General features: G+C 46.7%; 1 protein-coding gene across 1 annotated transcript in view; it reads left to right on the forward strand.

Moving 5' to 3' along the window:
- Positions 1-17,159, forward strand: part of TRRAP (transformation/transcription domain associated protein) — a 141,439-nt gene that overhangs the window by 35,251 nt on the left and 89,029 nt on the right. Inside the window, exons 27-36 of the mRNA XM_058157098.1 lie at positions 1,037-1,198; positions 3,590-3,686; positions 4,652-4,773; positions 7,318-7,488; positions 8,238-8,306; positions 10,967-11,020; positions 11,263-11,283; positions 14,015-14,134; positions 14,858-14,977; positions 15,140-15,304. Coding sequence (XP_058013081.1) covers positions 1,037-1,198; positions 3,590-3,686; positions 4,652-4,773; positions 7,318-7,488; positions 8,238-8,306; positions 10,967-11,020; positions 11,263-11,283; positions 14,015-14,134; positions 14,858-14,977; positions 15,140-15,304 — 1,101 coding nt within the window. The remainder of the gene's footprint in view (positions 1-1,036; positions 1,199-3,589; positions 3,687-4,651; positions 4,774-7,317; positions 7,489-8,237; positions 8,307-10,966; positions 11,021-11,262; positions 11,284-14,014; positions 14,135-14,857; positions 14,978-15,139; positions 15,305-17,159) is intronic.

Genomic DNA, 17,159 nt, shown 5'->3' on the forward strand with positions numbered 1-17,159 from the left:
CAACTTAACGACCGCAGTTTAGAACTGTGGCAAAGCAGAGGCGATTTGGGAAAGCTGCCGTACCCGACTGGATGACCTGTTTTGCCACAGTTGTTAAATGACTCATGTGGTCGTTAAGCGAATCCGACTCTTCCCCCCTCACCACCAATTGACTTTGCGTATCGGAAGCCGGCTGGGAAGGACGCAAATGGCGATCGTGTGACCCCGGGATCCTTTTTAATTTTCATAAATTCATGCCGAGGGCCCCAATTTGGATCCTTGTGGGGATGCAACGGTTGTGTTGTGTCTGTGCCCCCCCCGAGCTGGGGCCCCTGCCAGAAAGTGACTTGGAAAGTGAGGGGGAAGGGCCATCAGGACTTACCTCGGGAGCACCGGCTTCCCTGGCTCAGCTCCAGGAGCCAGAGGCAGGCCAGGTGGAGGAGATAACGAGGCCTCCATCCCCTGACTCTTTCCCCTCCCCAGGCCACGCCTCCAGACCCGGCTGATGGCAATCAGGCCTGGCTGGACCCTAGGTTTCGTAGGCAGGAGAGGTGGGAACAACAGAAGCAGGGGTGGGGCAGGCCTAGGAAGTGCTGAATCATGGAGCCACACCCCACAGGATATAAAGGGCAGCAAGGGCTGCTGTACCTCTTCATAGCAAGCAAATCAACTGCTTAACTAGAGCTGTTTGTTCCTGGTTGACTCATCAAGAGAGATAACAGAGACACTTGGCAGGCGCTCGCTAGTTTGCTGCCAGAGCTGATAGTGCCGGCTAATTAAGTCATCGCTCAGACTGAGGCGAGGGGGACAGAACAGGTTGTAAGTGCGAGGCCCGATTGGAAGTCGCTTTTTTCGCGAGGCCTCGGAATGAATGGCTGTCAACTTACAACAGTCTGTTTAGTGACTGAAGTTACAATGGCAGTGAAAAAAGAGACTTACGACCGTTTTTCACACTTATGACCGTCGTAAGTGAGAAGCGATAATAGTTGCAAGAGCGGAAGCGCTTTGAACATTGACATCATATTCTGGATAGATAGACCTCCCTTTCTTCTACTAGGTTCTCCAAGACATGGTTCCTCCCAAAAAACATCTGCTCCGACATCAACCTGCAAACGCCCAGATCGGTTTGATGGAAGGCAATACGTTTTGCACCACTCTGCAACCCCGGCTTTTCACGATGGACCTCAACGTGGTTGAGCACAAAGTATTTTATACAGAGGTATATTTATCCTTCGTCGCTTTTGGTTAGTTTTTTTTAAAAAAATTGAGCTCTGTAAACCAGTAGCCCTGCGGATGCTTTGATGAATAACGAGTGAAAAGGTTTGGCATTCATGAATGTTTCTATATTTATGTATCTGCAGCATTACCTCCGCTTGGATTATTGTCTCCTAATGTCTTGGGTTCTTCTAGTCTCATTCTATTTGTATATTTACAAAGTCAACTTATTGCCCCCCCAACAATCTGGGTCCTCATTTTACCTACCTTATAAAGGATGGAAGGCTGAGTCAACCTTGGGCCGGGCTTGAACCTGCAGTAATTGCAGGCTGCTGTGTTCTAATAACAGGCTTCTTTACAGCCTGAGCTATCCACAGCCCTAATGTTGAACAAAGAGATCCTTGGAAGGATCCCAAGATAAATCTCAGAGAGTTTGGGTACAGAAAGGACAACTTTGCATTCATGAAGCTCTCTAGCTGATAAATCTCTTGAACAAGGGATCCTTGGAGGGATCCCAAGATAAATCCCAGAGAGTTTGGGTACAGAAAGGACAACTTTGCGTTCATGAACCTCTCTAGCTGAAACTTAGATTTTTATTCAGTAACATGTATAGGCAAGGAAATAATTTACAGTCTCTGGACCTCATAAATTTCGTCACTCTCTAAGAGATCCATGGCACCTAAAAAAATTTAAGAATCCCCGTTCAAAGGTTTATTGATATGATTTTCTTTTGCCCGGTTTTCATTCTGGATAAGCCAAACAAATGGGTCTTTTCATCTTTTGAAGCCCTAACTCTTCAGGGTGTGCAGTCTGGACACCGTGATGTGTAGGACGAAAGGAATTCTCTGAGGAAGGAAGTTGAGCATTTGAAGAACTTAAATTGGGTGTTGTAACTGAGACATGTTCCAGAGCAGCGGTCACCAACTGGGGGTCCGTGGACCGCTGATGGTCCGCAGAAAAATTATTTGCATTTTTAAAATATTGCACTAAATCAGGGCTCCTCAAACTACAACCTCTGGGCCGGATACGTGCAATGATACGTGTGGGGTCTTTTTGTGTGGGTTGGAAGGGGGCAGAAATTCCAACTTGGGGTCTGCTTCAACCTCCTGGTGTGGGGCTTCGGGCGAAGGCTGGAGGGAAGTGCCACTGGTGACAAAGAGCCGGAGGGCCTCGTTCCAGTGGGACTGCCTCATGGCCTGAAACTGGCTGACCATCTCAGCTCACTGAGCCTCTAGGTGCTGATACCTGGCCTTCCACTCAGGCAGGTCTTCCCTCTGCTTGGAAAGCCTATGCTCCTAGTCCTCAGTGAGGTGCTTCTGCTGAGCCTCCTTCTCGGTCAGATCCAATTTGAACTGAGCAGCTGTTTTGCCAACTCTTTCTCCTGGTGGCTGCTTAGCTCCAACAACTGCTTCCTGTTGGGGCCCTAAGGAGCCCAGGCGGGCAGGCGAGGAGTGGCTGGGAGGGAAGGGGCGAGTAGAGGCTGGCGAGGCGCCCCATGATGTGAGTGACATCGAGTTGGCCACACCCACCTAGTCACATGACCACCTAGCCACGCCCACCCAGCCGGTCATTAGGCAGATCGTATTAGTGGTCCGCGGGATTTAAAATTATGAATTTAGTGGTCCCTGAGGCCCGAAAGGTTGGGGACCCCTTTTTCAGAGTGGTTCAAGAGAGAGGAAAAAAGAGGGGTACAGAATGTGGAATTGTTATTACAGTATAAAGCAAGCTGGACTAAATAGTTTGGCTCTATTCAGAGAAGAAAGTCTTAACTATTTTGGGGTTGAGGCTGAAGTAGCTACAAATACCAGATGCAGAGGAATACAGGAAAGAGGGATCAATTATCTTCTGCTCCTGAACTGTCCAGCCCCAGGGAAATCAGGAAATCCAGGCAGTTCGAACGAGTATAAAGGCTTAGGGCAAGCTTACAGGAATCTGAACTACTAACAGCCAAGGGAAATTAGCGGGAGATAAGAGTAGAAGGAATTCAAGGTGAACTGGATTTAGTTCTCTTGTGGGCACAAAGGGACTCGAGACTGATGGCACGTTTGACTCCTCCCTTGGTGTCCGTCTGGTCATCTCCTACGTGAACATCTCTGATGTATCTAGTAGACCATTGTGACAAAGCGACCAAGATGAGCCTCAGAATTATCCGTTGGGGCTTCTTTTTTTATATTACTCTACAGCTGAATCCCTAAAACAGCGATCATTGATGAAAGGAGTTTCCCAAACAGGAAACACCATAGAGAAGAAACCTTGTACCAAAAAGCTTCAAAAAATGTCTTACTAAGTTGGTGAATTTTGGAGCTCACAATGGCATGTCTACAGTTTCTCTCTTTGGTCTGAAAGTCAACCGGGTGGTGTCCAAAACCGACTTTTCTTCTCTTTGAACTTCCAGCTGCTGAATCTGTGTGAGGCTGAAGACTGTGCCTTGATGAAATTGCCGTGTTACAAGAGCCTGCCTTCTTTGGTGCCCCTTCGAATCGCAGCTCTGAGTAAGTCGATCCAGCTTTGAAGCTAGCTAGGAGAGGTTTTCCGCATACATGGAGCCGGTTCCAAGCTGTTCAACACACAGCTGTGTTGAAAAGAAATTGGTATTTATTGGCTCAGCGGCTCACCCTGATTTTGACATACGATTTCCAGGATTCTTGGCCAAAAGTACTAGCAGTGAGGGATCCTTGGTGCTCTCTGAACTTGTGTTGTGGCATGTCGGCCGCCGGTCCTTCCAGCAGCCGAATCAGAGGAGGAGGAGGAGGCGTGGGAGTCAGGATCAGCATCAAGGCAACCTGAGAGCTCCGAGGGGGACGTGGGAATGGAGCTGGCAGAGAGAGAGAGAGAGAGAAAGAGAGAGAGAGAAAGACGGAGCCTGGGCTGTTCGTCAGCCCTCAGGTGGAGAGTCAACAGCCCCCAGGTCTGGAGGTGGGTGATGAGAAGGAGGAGGAACATCTGGGTCCAGTGCCTGACTCATGGATGTGCAGAAGGCAGAGGAGAGGAGAACAGTGGAAATCTATGGGCTGGTCCTTGGGACGGAAGAGCCACTGCTGCTAGTGAAGCCCCACCCAGTCTGGGGATAAAAGGCAGGGGGCAGAGATGAATAGATGTGGCAGATAACTATTCATCTCCCTGCCGGACAGACTTGTTAGCCTGAGGTGAGAGAGAAACTTGTTGCCGGGGCTGCTGGCGCTCCTTAATAAAGGAAGCATTGCTTCAACTGCAGAGGGTTTGTCGTGTTTGGGGAGCTGGGTCAAAACAGCTCGGTTGTTTTCTTGCGGACGTTTCATTACCAAACTAGGTAACATCATCAATGCATAGTAATGAAATTAAAAAAAAAAAGGGGGGGACCCTTGAATCTTTGGGTCCTGTGTTTTGCATTCCTGCTTCGAAAGGGGAACTTTAACAGTAACAGAGTTGGAAGGGACCTTGGAGGTCATCTAGTCTCGCTTTGTTCGATGTCATGCAGATGCCTTGGCTGCTTGCAACTACTTGCCCCAGTCTCGAGAGAAGATCATCGGCGCTCTCTTCAAGGCCCTCAATTCGACCAACAATGAGCTTCAGGAAGCTGGCGAGGCCTGCATGAGGAAGGTTTGTGAAGGGGGGTGGAAATAAAGCTCTTTCCTCTTGGTCTCCTTTCCTTCCCCCACCCCCCTCTTTTCTCGAGACCGGGAGCTGTGAGAAAGCAGGTGGCAGTGGAGTCTTTCTTGAGATCTTGGTGAAAGTGGTTTTCTCCAGGCCACATTTACCACCTTCAACTCCCAGAATTCCCCAGCTGATAAAGCTGTGTAGACTTCCATAATCCAATAGCCTGAAATTCTGGGAGAAGAAGTCCCTGTCCAGTTGTGTTTGACTCTAGGGTGAGGTCTTACCTCCGTTTCTTGGCCGAGGGAGCCAGTATTGTCCGAAGACAATTTCCGTGGTCATGCGGCCAGCATGGCTACACGCCAAAGGCACATGGAACGCTATTTACCTTCCCACCGAAGTGGTACCGATTGATCTACTCGCATTTTCATGCTTTCAAACTTTTTTTTATTTTTATTTTTAATCACATTTATATACCGCTCTATCTCCCAGGGGACTCAGGGCAGTTTACAGCCTAATAAAAACATACATATAAATACAGAATAAAACACCAATTTAAAAAACTTATTAAATAAGGCCGAATGTTAAAAATTGCAATAAAAATAATAAAACCCCATTAAAACCAAATTAAAATTTAAAATTCTAGTCCAGTCCTGCGCAAATAAATAGATGTGTCTTAAGCTCGCGGCGAAAGGTTCGAAGGTCGGAAAGTTGACGAAGACCTGGGGGAAGTTCGTTCCAGAGGGTGGGAGCCCCCACAGAAAAGGCTCTCCCTCTGGGCGTCGCCAGTCGGCACTGCCTGGCTGACGGCACCCTAAGGAGTCCCTCCCTGTGAGAGCGCACGGGTCGGTGGGAGGCAATCGGTGGCAGCAGACGGTCCCGTAGATAGCCCGGCCCTATGCCATGGAGCGCTTTGAAGATAGTTACCAAAATCTTGAAGCGCACCCGAAAGGCCACAGGTAGCCAGTGCAGTCTGCGCAGGAGAGGTGTCACATGGGAGCCATGAGGGGCTCCCTCTATCACCCGCGCAGCCGCATTCTGGACTAACTGGAGCCTCCAGGTGCTCTTCAAGGGGAGCCCCATGTAGAGAGCATTGCAGTAATCCAGACGATCCAAACTGCTAGATGGGCAGGAGCTGGAGCAAGGAACGGGAGCTCGCTCTTGCACAGAGCTTAGGTCTCGAACCTGGGCTGTCCGCTCCATCTGACCAACACAGCATCTTGTGTCATTGTGTCCCAGTTGAAATCCACCTTGCTTAAAATTGCTGAGATTGAGTATCACTGGGTTAGGCTGGTGAAATAAACCAAGCTACGTATAGGCAGTCCTCAACTTACAACAATTCATTTAGTGACCGTCCGAAGTTACAACGGCACTGAAAAAAGGGACTTACGACTGGTTTTCACAGTTACGACCGTTGCAGCATCCCCACGATCGCGTAATCAAAATTCAGATACTTACTTAGCAGCGGGTTCATACTTACGACCGTCGCTGTGTTCCGAGGTCACGTGATCCCCTTTTGCAACCTTCTGACAAGCTAAGTCAAAAGGGGAAGCCCGATTCACTTAACAACCGTGTTGCTAACTTCACCATTGCGATGATTCGCTTAACGGCAGCAAGGAAGTTTGTAAAACGGGGCAAACCTCACTTCGCAAAGGTCTCCCTGAACGACAGAAATGTTGGGCTCAATTGCGGTTGTTAAGTCGAGGACTACCTGAACCAAGTAGTCCTCGGGTTACGACCGTCATGCTGCCTTGCCCGTTACACTCATTAAGTTGTGATGATCGTAAAAAGGATTGGGTGTGGGTGTGTGACCGATCCAGATTTTATGACCTTTTTTTGGCAGCAGTCGTTAAAGCAAACCTGATAGTTGTAAAACAAGCAGTGGCGGTCAAGAAGCGTGGCCCACAATTCATTAGGGGCACGGTTTTGCCCAAACCGGAAGTGCTGGTTTTGGGGAAAAACCGCCGTAAAATGTGGTCACGGGCCTGTGGCATGCTGCAAATGGCTCCATGGTGGTCGTAACTTGAGTACGACCTATATCAGGGGTCAACAACCTTAAACGCTCAAAAGAGCCACAAAGGTCCTAACCGGAAGCCCCGCCCCCCCTCCCGGGAAAGACCCCCGTTCAATTCTGGAGACAACCGGAAGTCCAGTTCCCCCACCATAGAGTCGTCTCCTAGCACGGCATCCTTTTTCCTCTGCCGACCGGAAGTCTGGTTCCCTCACCATAGAGTCTCCTCCTAGCACGGCGTCCTTTCTCCTCTACCTGTCCTAACCGAAAACCCTACCAATTGTGGAGCCGACCGATGACAGGGAGCCGCAGCAGAGGGATGAAAGAGCCACATGCAGCTCCAGAGCCACATGCGGCTCCAGAGCCACCGGTTGCCGACCCCTGACCTATATCGTAGGTCACAGGCTATGTCGGCCCAGTGATAATAACCAGGAAGGATGTGGCCCTATTATGATCGCGGTTATAGTAGCATCATGGGAGCATTTGATTTTCATTCTCTCGGCGTTCTCCGATCCTTGCCTGTTTTCGGCCCCTCACAGTTTTTGGAAGGCGCAACCATCGAAGTGGACCAGATCCACACCCACATGAGACCGTTGCTCATGATGCTGGGCGACTATCGGAGCCTAACCCTCAACGTGGTCAACAGGCTGACATCGGTGACGAGGCTCTTCCCCAACTCGTTTAACGACAAATTTTGCGACCAGATGATGGTAAGACTCTGGAAGGAAGGCAGAAGTTACGGGGGAGGAGCTCGACCGTATTCTTAAATGCCTATGGAGATTCAGAATAATAGAATAGCAGAGTTGGAAGGGACCTTGGAGGTCTTCTAGTCCAACCCCCTGCTTAGGCAGGAAACCCTACACCACTTCAGACAAAATTGTTATCCAACATCTTAAAAGCTTCCAGTGTTGGAGCATTCACAACTTCTGCAGGCCAGTTGTTCCACTGATAAATTGTTCTCACTGTCAGGAAATTTCTCCTTAGTTCTAGGTTGCTTCTCTCCTTGATTAGTTTCCACCCATCGCTTCTTGTCCAGCCTTCGGGTACTTTGGAGAAGAGCTTGACTCCCTCTTCTTTGTGGGAGCCCCTGAGATCTTGGAAGATGCTATCATGTCTCCCCTGGTCCTTCTTTTCATGACAGAGAAGAACAACAGAACAGTTAAGCCACGCCCAGGCTCCAAACTGTCTCTTATGTCTCAATACAACAAATACTTTGTTTCAGTTACCAAACAGGCCCCATTGGCTGACCTATTCCAGTCTATGAATATTCATACTCTGACATAATGAATTTATGAAAGTGCTCAACCCTCAGGGGAATAAGAGAAAAAGTGAATCCTGTGTTTGCAGGGAAACATGAGGAAGTGGGGGGGAAAACGTTGGCACGTGGAGATCCACGCAGAGTGATTTTTCTCATCAGGATCTACAGGATCTGACGGGTCTCTTTAATCCTTTTTGTTAGCAACACCTGCGTAAATGGATGGAGGTGGTCGTCCTTACCCATAAAGGCGGACAGAGGAGCGATGGAAACGTAAGTAGCAGGTTCTTTTTCGGGGGCTTTGAGCGCGAAGAGAGAGAGAGAGACGCTTACGTCGTAGAAAGGAGAAACGTCGTGTTTAACCGCCATGTTTTGATTCCGAAACTTTTAAGAACTTGTTTTTTTTCCCTAGGATGGAAGCGGTTTTATTTTTTTCAATAATCGGCACGTAGCCCCTCTGTAGCATTGAGAGGCAGTGAGCTGAAGCATGAGCTGAAGTGCAAGGAAGCCCTCCCCTCCCCACTCCACCCCGAGTGAACGGTGTGTGAGATACCTGTGGTGTGGAAAGGGTGGCTGGACCACAAGATTGGCAATTTCATCTTGAGTGAATTGCTTGCTCAGTTTTTCCCAAGCTTCACCCTTGGGAGGTGTTCTGGGTTATCTCCACTGAGACGTTGGAGATCATTACAGAGCACCAATGACCAGGAAGGAAGGAAAAATTGGAGGAAGGGAAGGAAGGAAGGGAAAAATTAGAAAAAGAGGGAGGGAAGGAAGGAAGAAAAGGAAAAATTAGAAAGGGAGGGAGGGAAGGAAGGAAGGAAGGAAGGGAAAATTAGAAAGGAAGGGAGGGAAGGAAGGAAGAAAAAATTGGAAGGAAGGAAGGGAAAAATTAGGAAGGGAGGGAAGGAAGGAAGGAAAGGAAAAATTAGAAGAAGGGAAGAAGGAAAGAAGGAAAAATTGGAGGAAGGGAAGGAAGGAAGGGAAAAATTAGAAAAAGAGGGAGGGAAGGAAGGAAGAAAAGGAAAAATTAGAAAGGGAGGGAGGGAAGGAAGGAAGGAAGGAAGGGAAAATTAGAAAGGAAGGGAGGGAAGGAAGGAAGAAAAAATTGGAAGGAAGGAAGGGAAAAATTAGGAAGGGAGGGAAGGAAGGAAGGAAAAATTAGAAGAAGGGAAGAAGGAAAGAAGGAAAAATTGGAGGAAGGGAAAGAAGGAAGGGAAAAATTAGAAAGGGAGGGAGGGAAGGAAGGAAGGAAAGGAAAAATTAGAAGGAGGGAAGAAGGAAGGAAGGAAGGAAAGGAAAAATTAGAAGAAGGGAAGGAAGGAAAAATTGGAGGAAGAGAAGGAAGGAAGGGAAAAATTAGAAAGGGAGAGAGGGAAGGAAGGAAAGGAAAAATTGGAGGGAGGAAGGAAGGAAGGAAGGAAGGAAGGAAGGAAGGAAGGAAGGAAGGAAGGAAGGAAGGAAAAATTAGGAAGGGAAGGAAAGGAAGGAAGGAAGGAAGGAAGATAAGATAGAATAGATTAGGATAGGGTAGGGTAGATTTTGCTGGGGAATGTTGGCTGGGGAATTCTGGGAGTTGAAGTCCATAAGCCTTAAAACTTTCCATATTTGGAGCCCCCTGATCCAGGTGGTCTCCAAAGCCCGTGTGTCCCATCCTCTCGCCAGAAATCCATCTCTCCACTTGCATTTTCTCCCTTCTTCAGACAGTTTTCTTAAAACACTCCAAAAGGCCACGCTGTGTTTGTGTGTATGTAAGAATGAACAGACTGGTGGTGTCTAATCTCAAGAACCTGGGTTTATCTATCTATCTATCTATCTATCTATCTATCTATCTATCTATCTATCTATCTATCTATCTATCTATCTATCTATCTCCCCTCTCTAATTTTATCTATCTATCTATCTATCTATCTATCTATCTATCTATCTATCTATCTATCTATCTATCTATCATCTATCTATCTATTATCTCTCTCCCCTCTCTAATTTTATCTGTCTGTCTGTCTATCTATCTATCTATCTATCATCTATCTATCTATCTATCTATCTATCTATCTATCTATCTATCTATCTATCTATCTAGCTATCTAGCTATCTAGCTATCTAGCTATCTAGCTATCTAGCTATCATCTCTCTCCCCTCTCTAATTTTATTTATCTATCTATCTATCTATCTATCTATCTATCTATCTATCTATCTATCTATCTATCTATCTATCTATCTATCTATCTATCTATCTATCATCTCTCTCCCCTCTCTAATTTTATCTATCTATCTATCTATCTATCTATCTATCTATCTATCTATCTATCTATCTATCTATCTATCTATCTATCTATCTATCTATCATCTATCTATCTATTATCTCTCTCCCCTCTCTAATTTTATCTGTCTGTCTGTCTATCTATCTATCTATCATCTATCTATCTATCTATCTATCTATCTAGCTAGCTAGCTATCTAGCTATCTAGCTATCTAGCTATCTAGCTATCTAGCTATCTAGCTATCATCTCTCTCCCCTCTCTAATTTTATTTATCTATCTATCTATCTATCTATCTATCTATCTATCTATCTATCTATCTATCTATCTATCTATCTATCTATCATCTCTCTCCCCTCTCTAATTTTATCTCTCTCTCTCTCTCTCTCTCTCTCTCTCTCTCTCTCTCTCAACCATCAGAAGGGGAGTTTCTAGTTGTGGGACCTCTGCACGCCACTCTGTCTGTCGCCACCTCCAAGAATCTGAATTCTGCTTTTTACTATCTTGTCCAGCTCTAATCTCCCCCCTCCCCCTCCCCAACCAGGCCCACCCCAGTCTGCTTTTTTTTTAAAAAAATTTTTTTGGAACTATGGGGAACTTTTGTGTATTCCATGTGTGTGTGTGTTCCAAGAACAAAAAAGAAGAAAAAAAGTTGCTTTTCCCATCCATCCTTAGGACAGTATTGCAGAGGGCAGGAAATGTTCCTTGTCTCCATTCGGTCAGTTTGAGGTGAGAACATGATCCCTATACTTTAAATAAAAATTAAAAAAAAAATCAAGTTTTTGGTTTCTTGGTTGATTTTTTTTGATTTGTTTTTTTTTTTGCAGTCCAAAGCAAACAGCACATACACATTTTTTTGTTTTGTTTTTTTGCTTTTTTTTTTGGCATTTGTGTTCCCTTTTTTGTTGTTGTTCATGCTGTGAATTTTTTTGTTTTTTCTTTTCTTTTCTTTCTTCTGTTGTTTGGTTCAGCCTGCCGTGGAAGGGGTAGAGGTGAGAATTGATGGTAGAGGCACAAGGAAGTGATGATTCCTCCTCTCCTTCCTCCTCCTCCTCCTCCTCCTCCTCCTCCTCCTCCTCCTCTGCCTCTTTCTCCTCCTTCTCAACTTCCTTCTCCTCCTCTTCACCTTTCTCCTTCATTTACCTTCCTCTGTGTCTTCCTTGCTTGCTATCTTTCTCCTCCCTTTCCTTGTCATCTTCTTTTTTCTCCTCCTCCTCTTCCTCCTCTTTTCCTTTTTTCCTTCCTTCCTCCCCTCCCCTCCTCCTTCTGTCTTCCTTCTTTACTTTCCTTCCTTCTCCTCTTCCTTCCTCCTTTGCTTTCCTCCCTCCTTTCCCCTCCTTCTCCCTCCTCGTCCTCCTTTCTCCCTCCCTCCTTCCCTCCCTATTCCTCTTCCTCTTCTTCCTCCTTGTCTTCCTCCCTCCCTTCCTCCTCCTCATTTTCCTTCCCTCCCTCCCTCCCTCCCTCCCTCTCCTCCTCCTCCTTCTGTCCTTCCTCCTGTCCTTCCTTCCTTCCTTCCTTCCCTCCCTCCTCCTCTTCCTTCCTCCCTCCTTCCTCCCTATTCCTCTTCCTCCTCCTTTCTCCTCCTCTCTCCCTCCTCCTCCTCCTTCTTTCCTTCCTTCCTTCCTCCTCCTCCCCTCTTCCTTCTGTCCTTCCTTCCTTCCTCCCTCCTCCCTCCTCCTCCTCCTTTCTTTCTTCTCTTCTTTCTTCATTCCTCCTTCCTTCCCTCCCCACCCCTTCTTCTCCCCTTCCATCCTTCCTCCGTCCCTCCCTCCCCTGTCCTTCCTTTCCTTCCCTCCGTCCTCTTCTTTCTCCTCTTCCTTCTTCATTCCTCCCTTCCTTCCCTCCCTCCCCTCCCTCTTCTTCTCCCTGTTGTTCCTTTTACTACCTTTTTGGTTCCATTGTTATCTTTGGTGTGTTTTGTTAGTTGTCTTTGTTGCCCGTCAGGGCAGAGTGCATTGTGCCTTGGAGTGCAGTGCTGTGATTTGTCCTCTTGTTTTGTCGTCTGTGACAGAGTTGTTTACGTAACACTTGCCGTGTGAAGGAGTTTTAAGCATGTTCTTTATTTTTTTCCACTAGGAGATTTTGGTGTGTGTGTGTGTGTGTATTTATATATCTCTGAATGTTTTGAGTTGCTAATGTCAAACCGAAAAGAAATAACGGAGGTCCCCATTTTGGAAGCTACTCCAAACCCTGAAAATGCAGTCACCTTTCTAGATTTAATACAGATTCTTTTTTACGGCATTTTTTTTTTTAGCAATCCAGTGTTAAAAAAAAAAAAACTAGTAGAAAATAGCCATCTTGTAAAAAAAAAAGGAGGCACAGCCGTTGTGGCACGCGTTGGATTTTTAAAGCAGCTAGTCCTCATGAATCGCTCAACCGCAGTCCTGGAGAAAAATCTCTTGAAAGCCAGAGAGAAAGCCATTTTACGGTCTGATCCTGTCCATTTTCAGCCCTGGAGCGCATTTTGCCTTTTTTTGAAGAGAAACATTCCACTTTGGAGTTTCATAACTTTCCATCCCTCCCTCTCTTCCTCCTCTCCCTCCCCATCCTCCTCAGGGGTGGGCTCCCGGGGGTTCGGCAGAGTTCGGGCAATCCTCTAGCCAAGGATCGGCGGGGTTCGGCGAACTCCCAAATGCCACCCTTGGCTGGCCATCCACGTCCCACCCTGCCCCTCCCACCCCGCCCTTCCCCTCCCAGGAGTCTCCACGCGGCCCATTCATCATTCCAGGTAAGGGCAGGGGCCGCGTGGAGAGTCTGGGAGGGCAAAAAACGGGCCTACTGGAGGTTCCGGAAGTCCAGAAGTGGGCCTTTTTCCAGACGACTCAGGGCCTCCCGAGCCTGGGAGAAGCCGGTTTCACCCTCCCGGAGGCTCAAGGAAAGCCTCTGGAGCCTGTGGAGGACGACTAGGCCACACCCACCATGGCCACACCCACCCAGCACCGAACCCATTGCTAAAGCATCTGAAGCCCACCCCTGCTTCCGTCATTCCATTAAAAACAAAGGAGAAAAGATTTCACTGCCCAAATATAACCCTAGATCAAACCCACTCACCCCCTCCAAACCGGTGCAGCTCCTTAAACGGCCTGGGGGTAAGTAACCATGGTTTAACTCTTTGCTCTGGCTTGCTAGCCATCATCCCCTGTAGAAAACAGGGCTGTAGCTTCGGTTAGGGCCATACGTATATTTATATATACATACGTACATACATATACATATACATATACATATACATATACATATACATATACATATACATATACATATACATATACATATACATATATGTGTGTGTGTGTGTATCTATGTATGTATGCAGCTCACCAGCTCAAATCCCCCTGCAACTCAGACTAATCTGAGCACAACCAAGCCCCCACCCAAACAGGACACACCCCCAGCCAATCAGAGCACAAAAAACCCCCCATCCAATCAGAGCACAGCCAAGCTCCCACCCAATCAGTTCAAACCCCCACTAGCAGTTAAAAGGAAGAAACAGCCGCGAGCACACATTGCTCCCAGAAGCACGAAGCTGAAGCCTGAAGATGACGAATGAGACTTCGTCGAAACGTCGCCAAGACACTTCCAATTTTACGCGGGAGAAAACCCGAATAACCAAAGACCGACCGACATACATACATACATACATACATACATACATACATACATATATAAAAACTGTGTATCTAACCGCTGGAAGCTAGCTGATATTTCTGTTTTCATCTGCAGGAAATGAAGATCTGCTCCGCAATTATAAACCTGTTTCATCTGATCCCAGCTGCTCCTCAGACGCTGGTCAAACCTTTGCTGGAAGTGGTAATGAAAACGGAACGAGCCATGTTGATTGAGGTAAAGAACCTGATTTTTTTTAATGTTTTCCAAACTGCTCTTTCTTCTATTTTTTCCTCCCTCCCTTGTCTCTATCCTCCTTTCTTTTTTCTACCCTCTTTTCCTCCCTCCTCTCTATCCTTTCTTCTTCCACCCACCCTCCCTCTCTCCCTCCCTCCTTTGTCTCTATCCTCCTTCCTTCCTTCCTTCCCTCCCTCCCCTCTATCCTCCTTTCTTCTCTATCCTTTTTCCTCCCTCCCTCCCTTCTCTCTATCCTCCTTTTATCCTTTTTCCTCCCTCCCCCTCCCTTCTCTCTATCCTTTCTTCTTTCTATCTTCTTTTCCTCCCTCCCTTTTCTACCCTCTTTCTTCTCTTTTTTTTTTTTCTCCTTCCCTCCCTTCTCCCTATCCTCCTTTCTTCTATCCTTTTCCTCCCTCCCTCCCTTCTCTCTATCCTCTTCTTCTTTCTATATCTCTCTTCTTCCTTCCCTTCTCTCTATCCTTTCTTCTTTCTATCCTCTTTTCCTCCCTCCTCTCTATCCTTTCTTCTCCCTTCCTCCCTCCTTTTTTTCTATCCTCCTTCCTTCCTTTCCTCCCTCCCTCCCCTCTGTCCTCCTTTCTTTTCTCTGTCCTTTTTCCTCCCTCCCTCCCTCCCTCCCTCCCTCCCTCTTAAAAACCAGCCGACCTTGCTTTCTGCATGCTCACGAGTTAACTGGCCCTCTTCCCTTTGTAACCTACTTTGCAGGCTGGCAGCCCCTTCCGAGAACCGTTGATAAAGTTCCTGACCCGCCATCCATCTCAGACGGTGGAGCTCTTCATGATGGAAGCGACCTTGAATGACCCACAGTGGAGCAGGATGTTCATGGTAAGAACTGGCTGGCCGTGAACCCTGGCAAGCTGCAGTTTAGCCTGGAGGCCTTGGGCCTTTTTCGTAAACGTTAGATGGCCATCCTCACCAAGCAGTTTTTCTTTTCTTCTTCTTCTTCTTCTTCTCCACTTTCCAAAAACAACAACAACCCCACCCCAGAGTTTTTTAAAACACAAAGACGCCAAGCCTTTGCGGGACGTCCTGGCGGCAAATCCCAACCGTTTCATCACCTTGCTCTTACCTGGCGGGACCCAGACAGCGGTTCGGCCCGGTTCCCCCAGTACCAGCACCATGCGGCTCGATCTCCAGTTTCAAGCCATTAAGGTACGGTTATTGCTTTTCAACACCTGATGCTAAATGAAAGGTACCCAGCTGGATTTAAGAGAGCTCTGGTGGCGAAGTGGTTAGACTGCAGTATTGCAGCCTAATTCACTGCCCACTGGCAGGAGTTCGCTCAGCCTTCCATCCTTCTGAGGTGGGTAAAATGAGGACACAGATTGTTGCGGGCAATAGCAGTAGTGGGATTCAAATCCCGGTGCTTCTGGTTTGCTATCGGTGGCACGCATGCTTGCTTTGCGAGCGCTCAGCACTTCTGCACATGTGCAGAGTGTTTTTGATGACGTCTGGGCAGGTGGGCGGAGCTTCCCGCCGCCGCCACTACTGGTTCACCCGAACTGGGGCGAACTGGCATAAATCCACCACTTGTCAAAGGGCTGACTCTATAATCTGCTTAGAGAGGGCTGTAAAGGAAGGAAGGAAGGAAGGAAGGAAGGAGTGGTGGCACAATGGCTAGAATGCACAATTTCAAGCTTACTCTGCCCACTGCCAGGAGTTCGATCCTGACCAGCTCAAGGTCGACTCATCCTTCCATCCTTCTTGGTAAAATGAGGAGCCAGATTGTTGGGGTCAATAGGCTGACTCTATAATCTGCTTAGAGTGGGCTGTAAAGTACTGCTATTGTTTGTGAAGGAAGAAAAGAAAGGAAGGGAGGAAGGAAGGAAGGGAGGAAAGAAGGAAGGAAGGATGGAAAGAAGCAAGCTGTTGGTGGCACAATGGTTAGAATGCAGAATTTCAAGCTGACTCTGCCCACTGCCAGGAGTTCGATCCTGACCGGCTCAAGGTTGACTCGGCCATCAATTTTAAGTTTTTTAAGTTTACACAAGCACAGAATTTAAGGGAAAATTTTTATAAGATGTTTTATAGATGGCACTTAGATCCCAAAAAATTATCATGTATGTATCCTAATATCCAAGCGAAATGTTGGAGATGTGATTGTGATGATGCTACATATTTTCATATTTGGTGGACTTGCAAGAAAATTAAGGTCTTTTGGATAAGAATTTGGTGGATTATTCAAAATGTACTGAAGAAGAAGATAAAGTTCCTGCCACAATTTTTCCTTTTGGGAATTATAACGGATTGTACAGGGATTGAGACTAAATTGATTTTGAACTTAATAACAGCAGCAAGACTATTGATTGGACAATACTGGAAGAAAGAAGAGATACCTACAATAGAAGAATGGATATTGAAAGTTATTAATTTGGCTGAGATGGCTAAAATCTCAGCGTTTTAAAAGACAATACGCAGGAAAGATATTTAATTGAATGGAAAAATGGATTGATTATCTACAAAACAGATATCAGATTAAGAAATATCAGATTGCCTTTGAATAATTAGAAAGTTATTTTATGTAATGGGAGGGGTTGGGAGATGAAAAGCTTTGGATGTGGTTATTTGGATTGGAAGGAAAATTTTATTCTATGTTTGGTTTATGTATAACTTTACCTTGTGATTGACCCGGGAAGCCGGGGTGGGGAGGAGGGGGTGTTTTGTTTTTTTTTGGGAGGGAGGGGGAAAAAAGGGGGAAAAATGTTTTTGTTTTTTTAAAACTCTTTCAATAAAAAAAAAAAAACTTCTGAAAAAAAAAATAAGAAAAAGGTTGACTCGGCCATCGATCCTTCCGAGGACCCAGATCGTTGAGGGCCATAGGCCGACTCTGTAAACCGCTTAGAGAGGGCTGTAAAAAGCGGCATATAAATTAAGCGCTATCACTATTGCCTCAGACCTTCCATCCTTCCAAGGTCAGTTAGGGGCTCAAGAGGCTGTAAACCACCCCTTAGAGAACATTAAATGGACATTAACTGATGCAATTTACCTTCCCACGTTTCCCCCCCCC

Source organism: Ahaetulla prasina, chromosome 14, assembly GCF_028640845.1.
Source record: "Ahaetulla prasina isolate Xishuangbanna chromosome 14, ASM2864084v1, whole genome shotgun sequence".
Taxonomy (NCBI): Eukaryota; Metazoa; Chordata; class Lepidosauria; order Squamata; family Colubridae; genus Ahaetulla; species Ahaetulla prasina.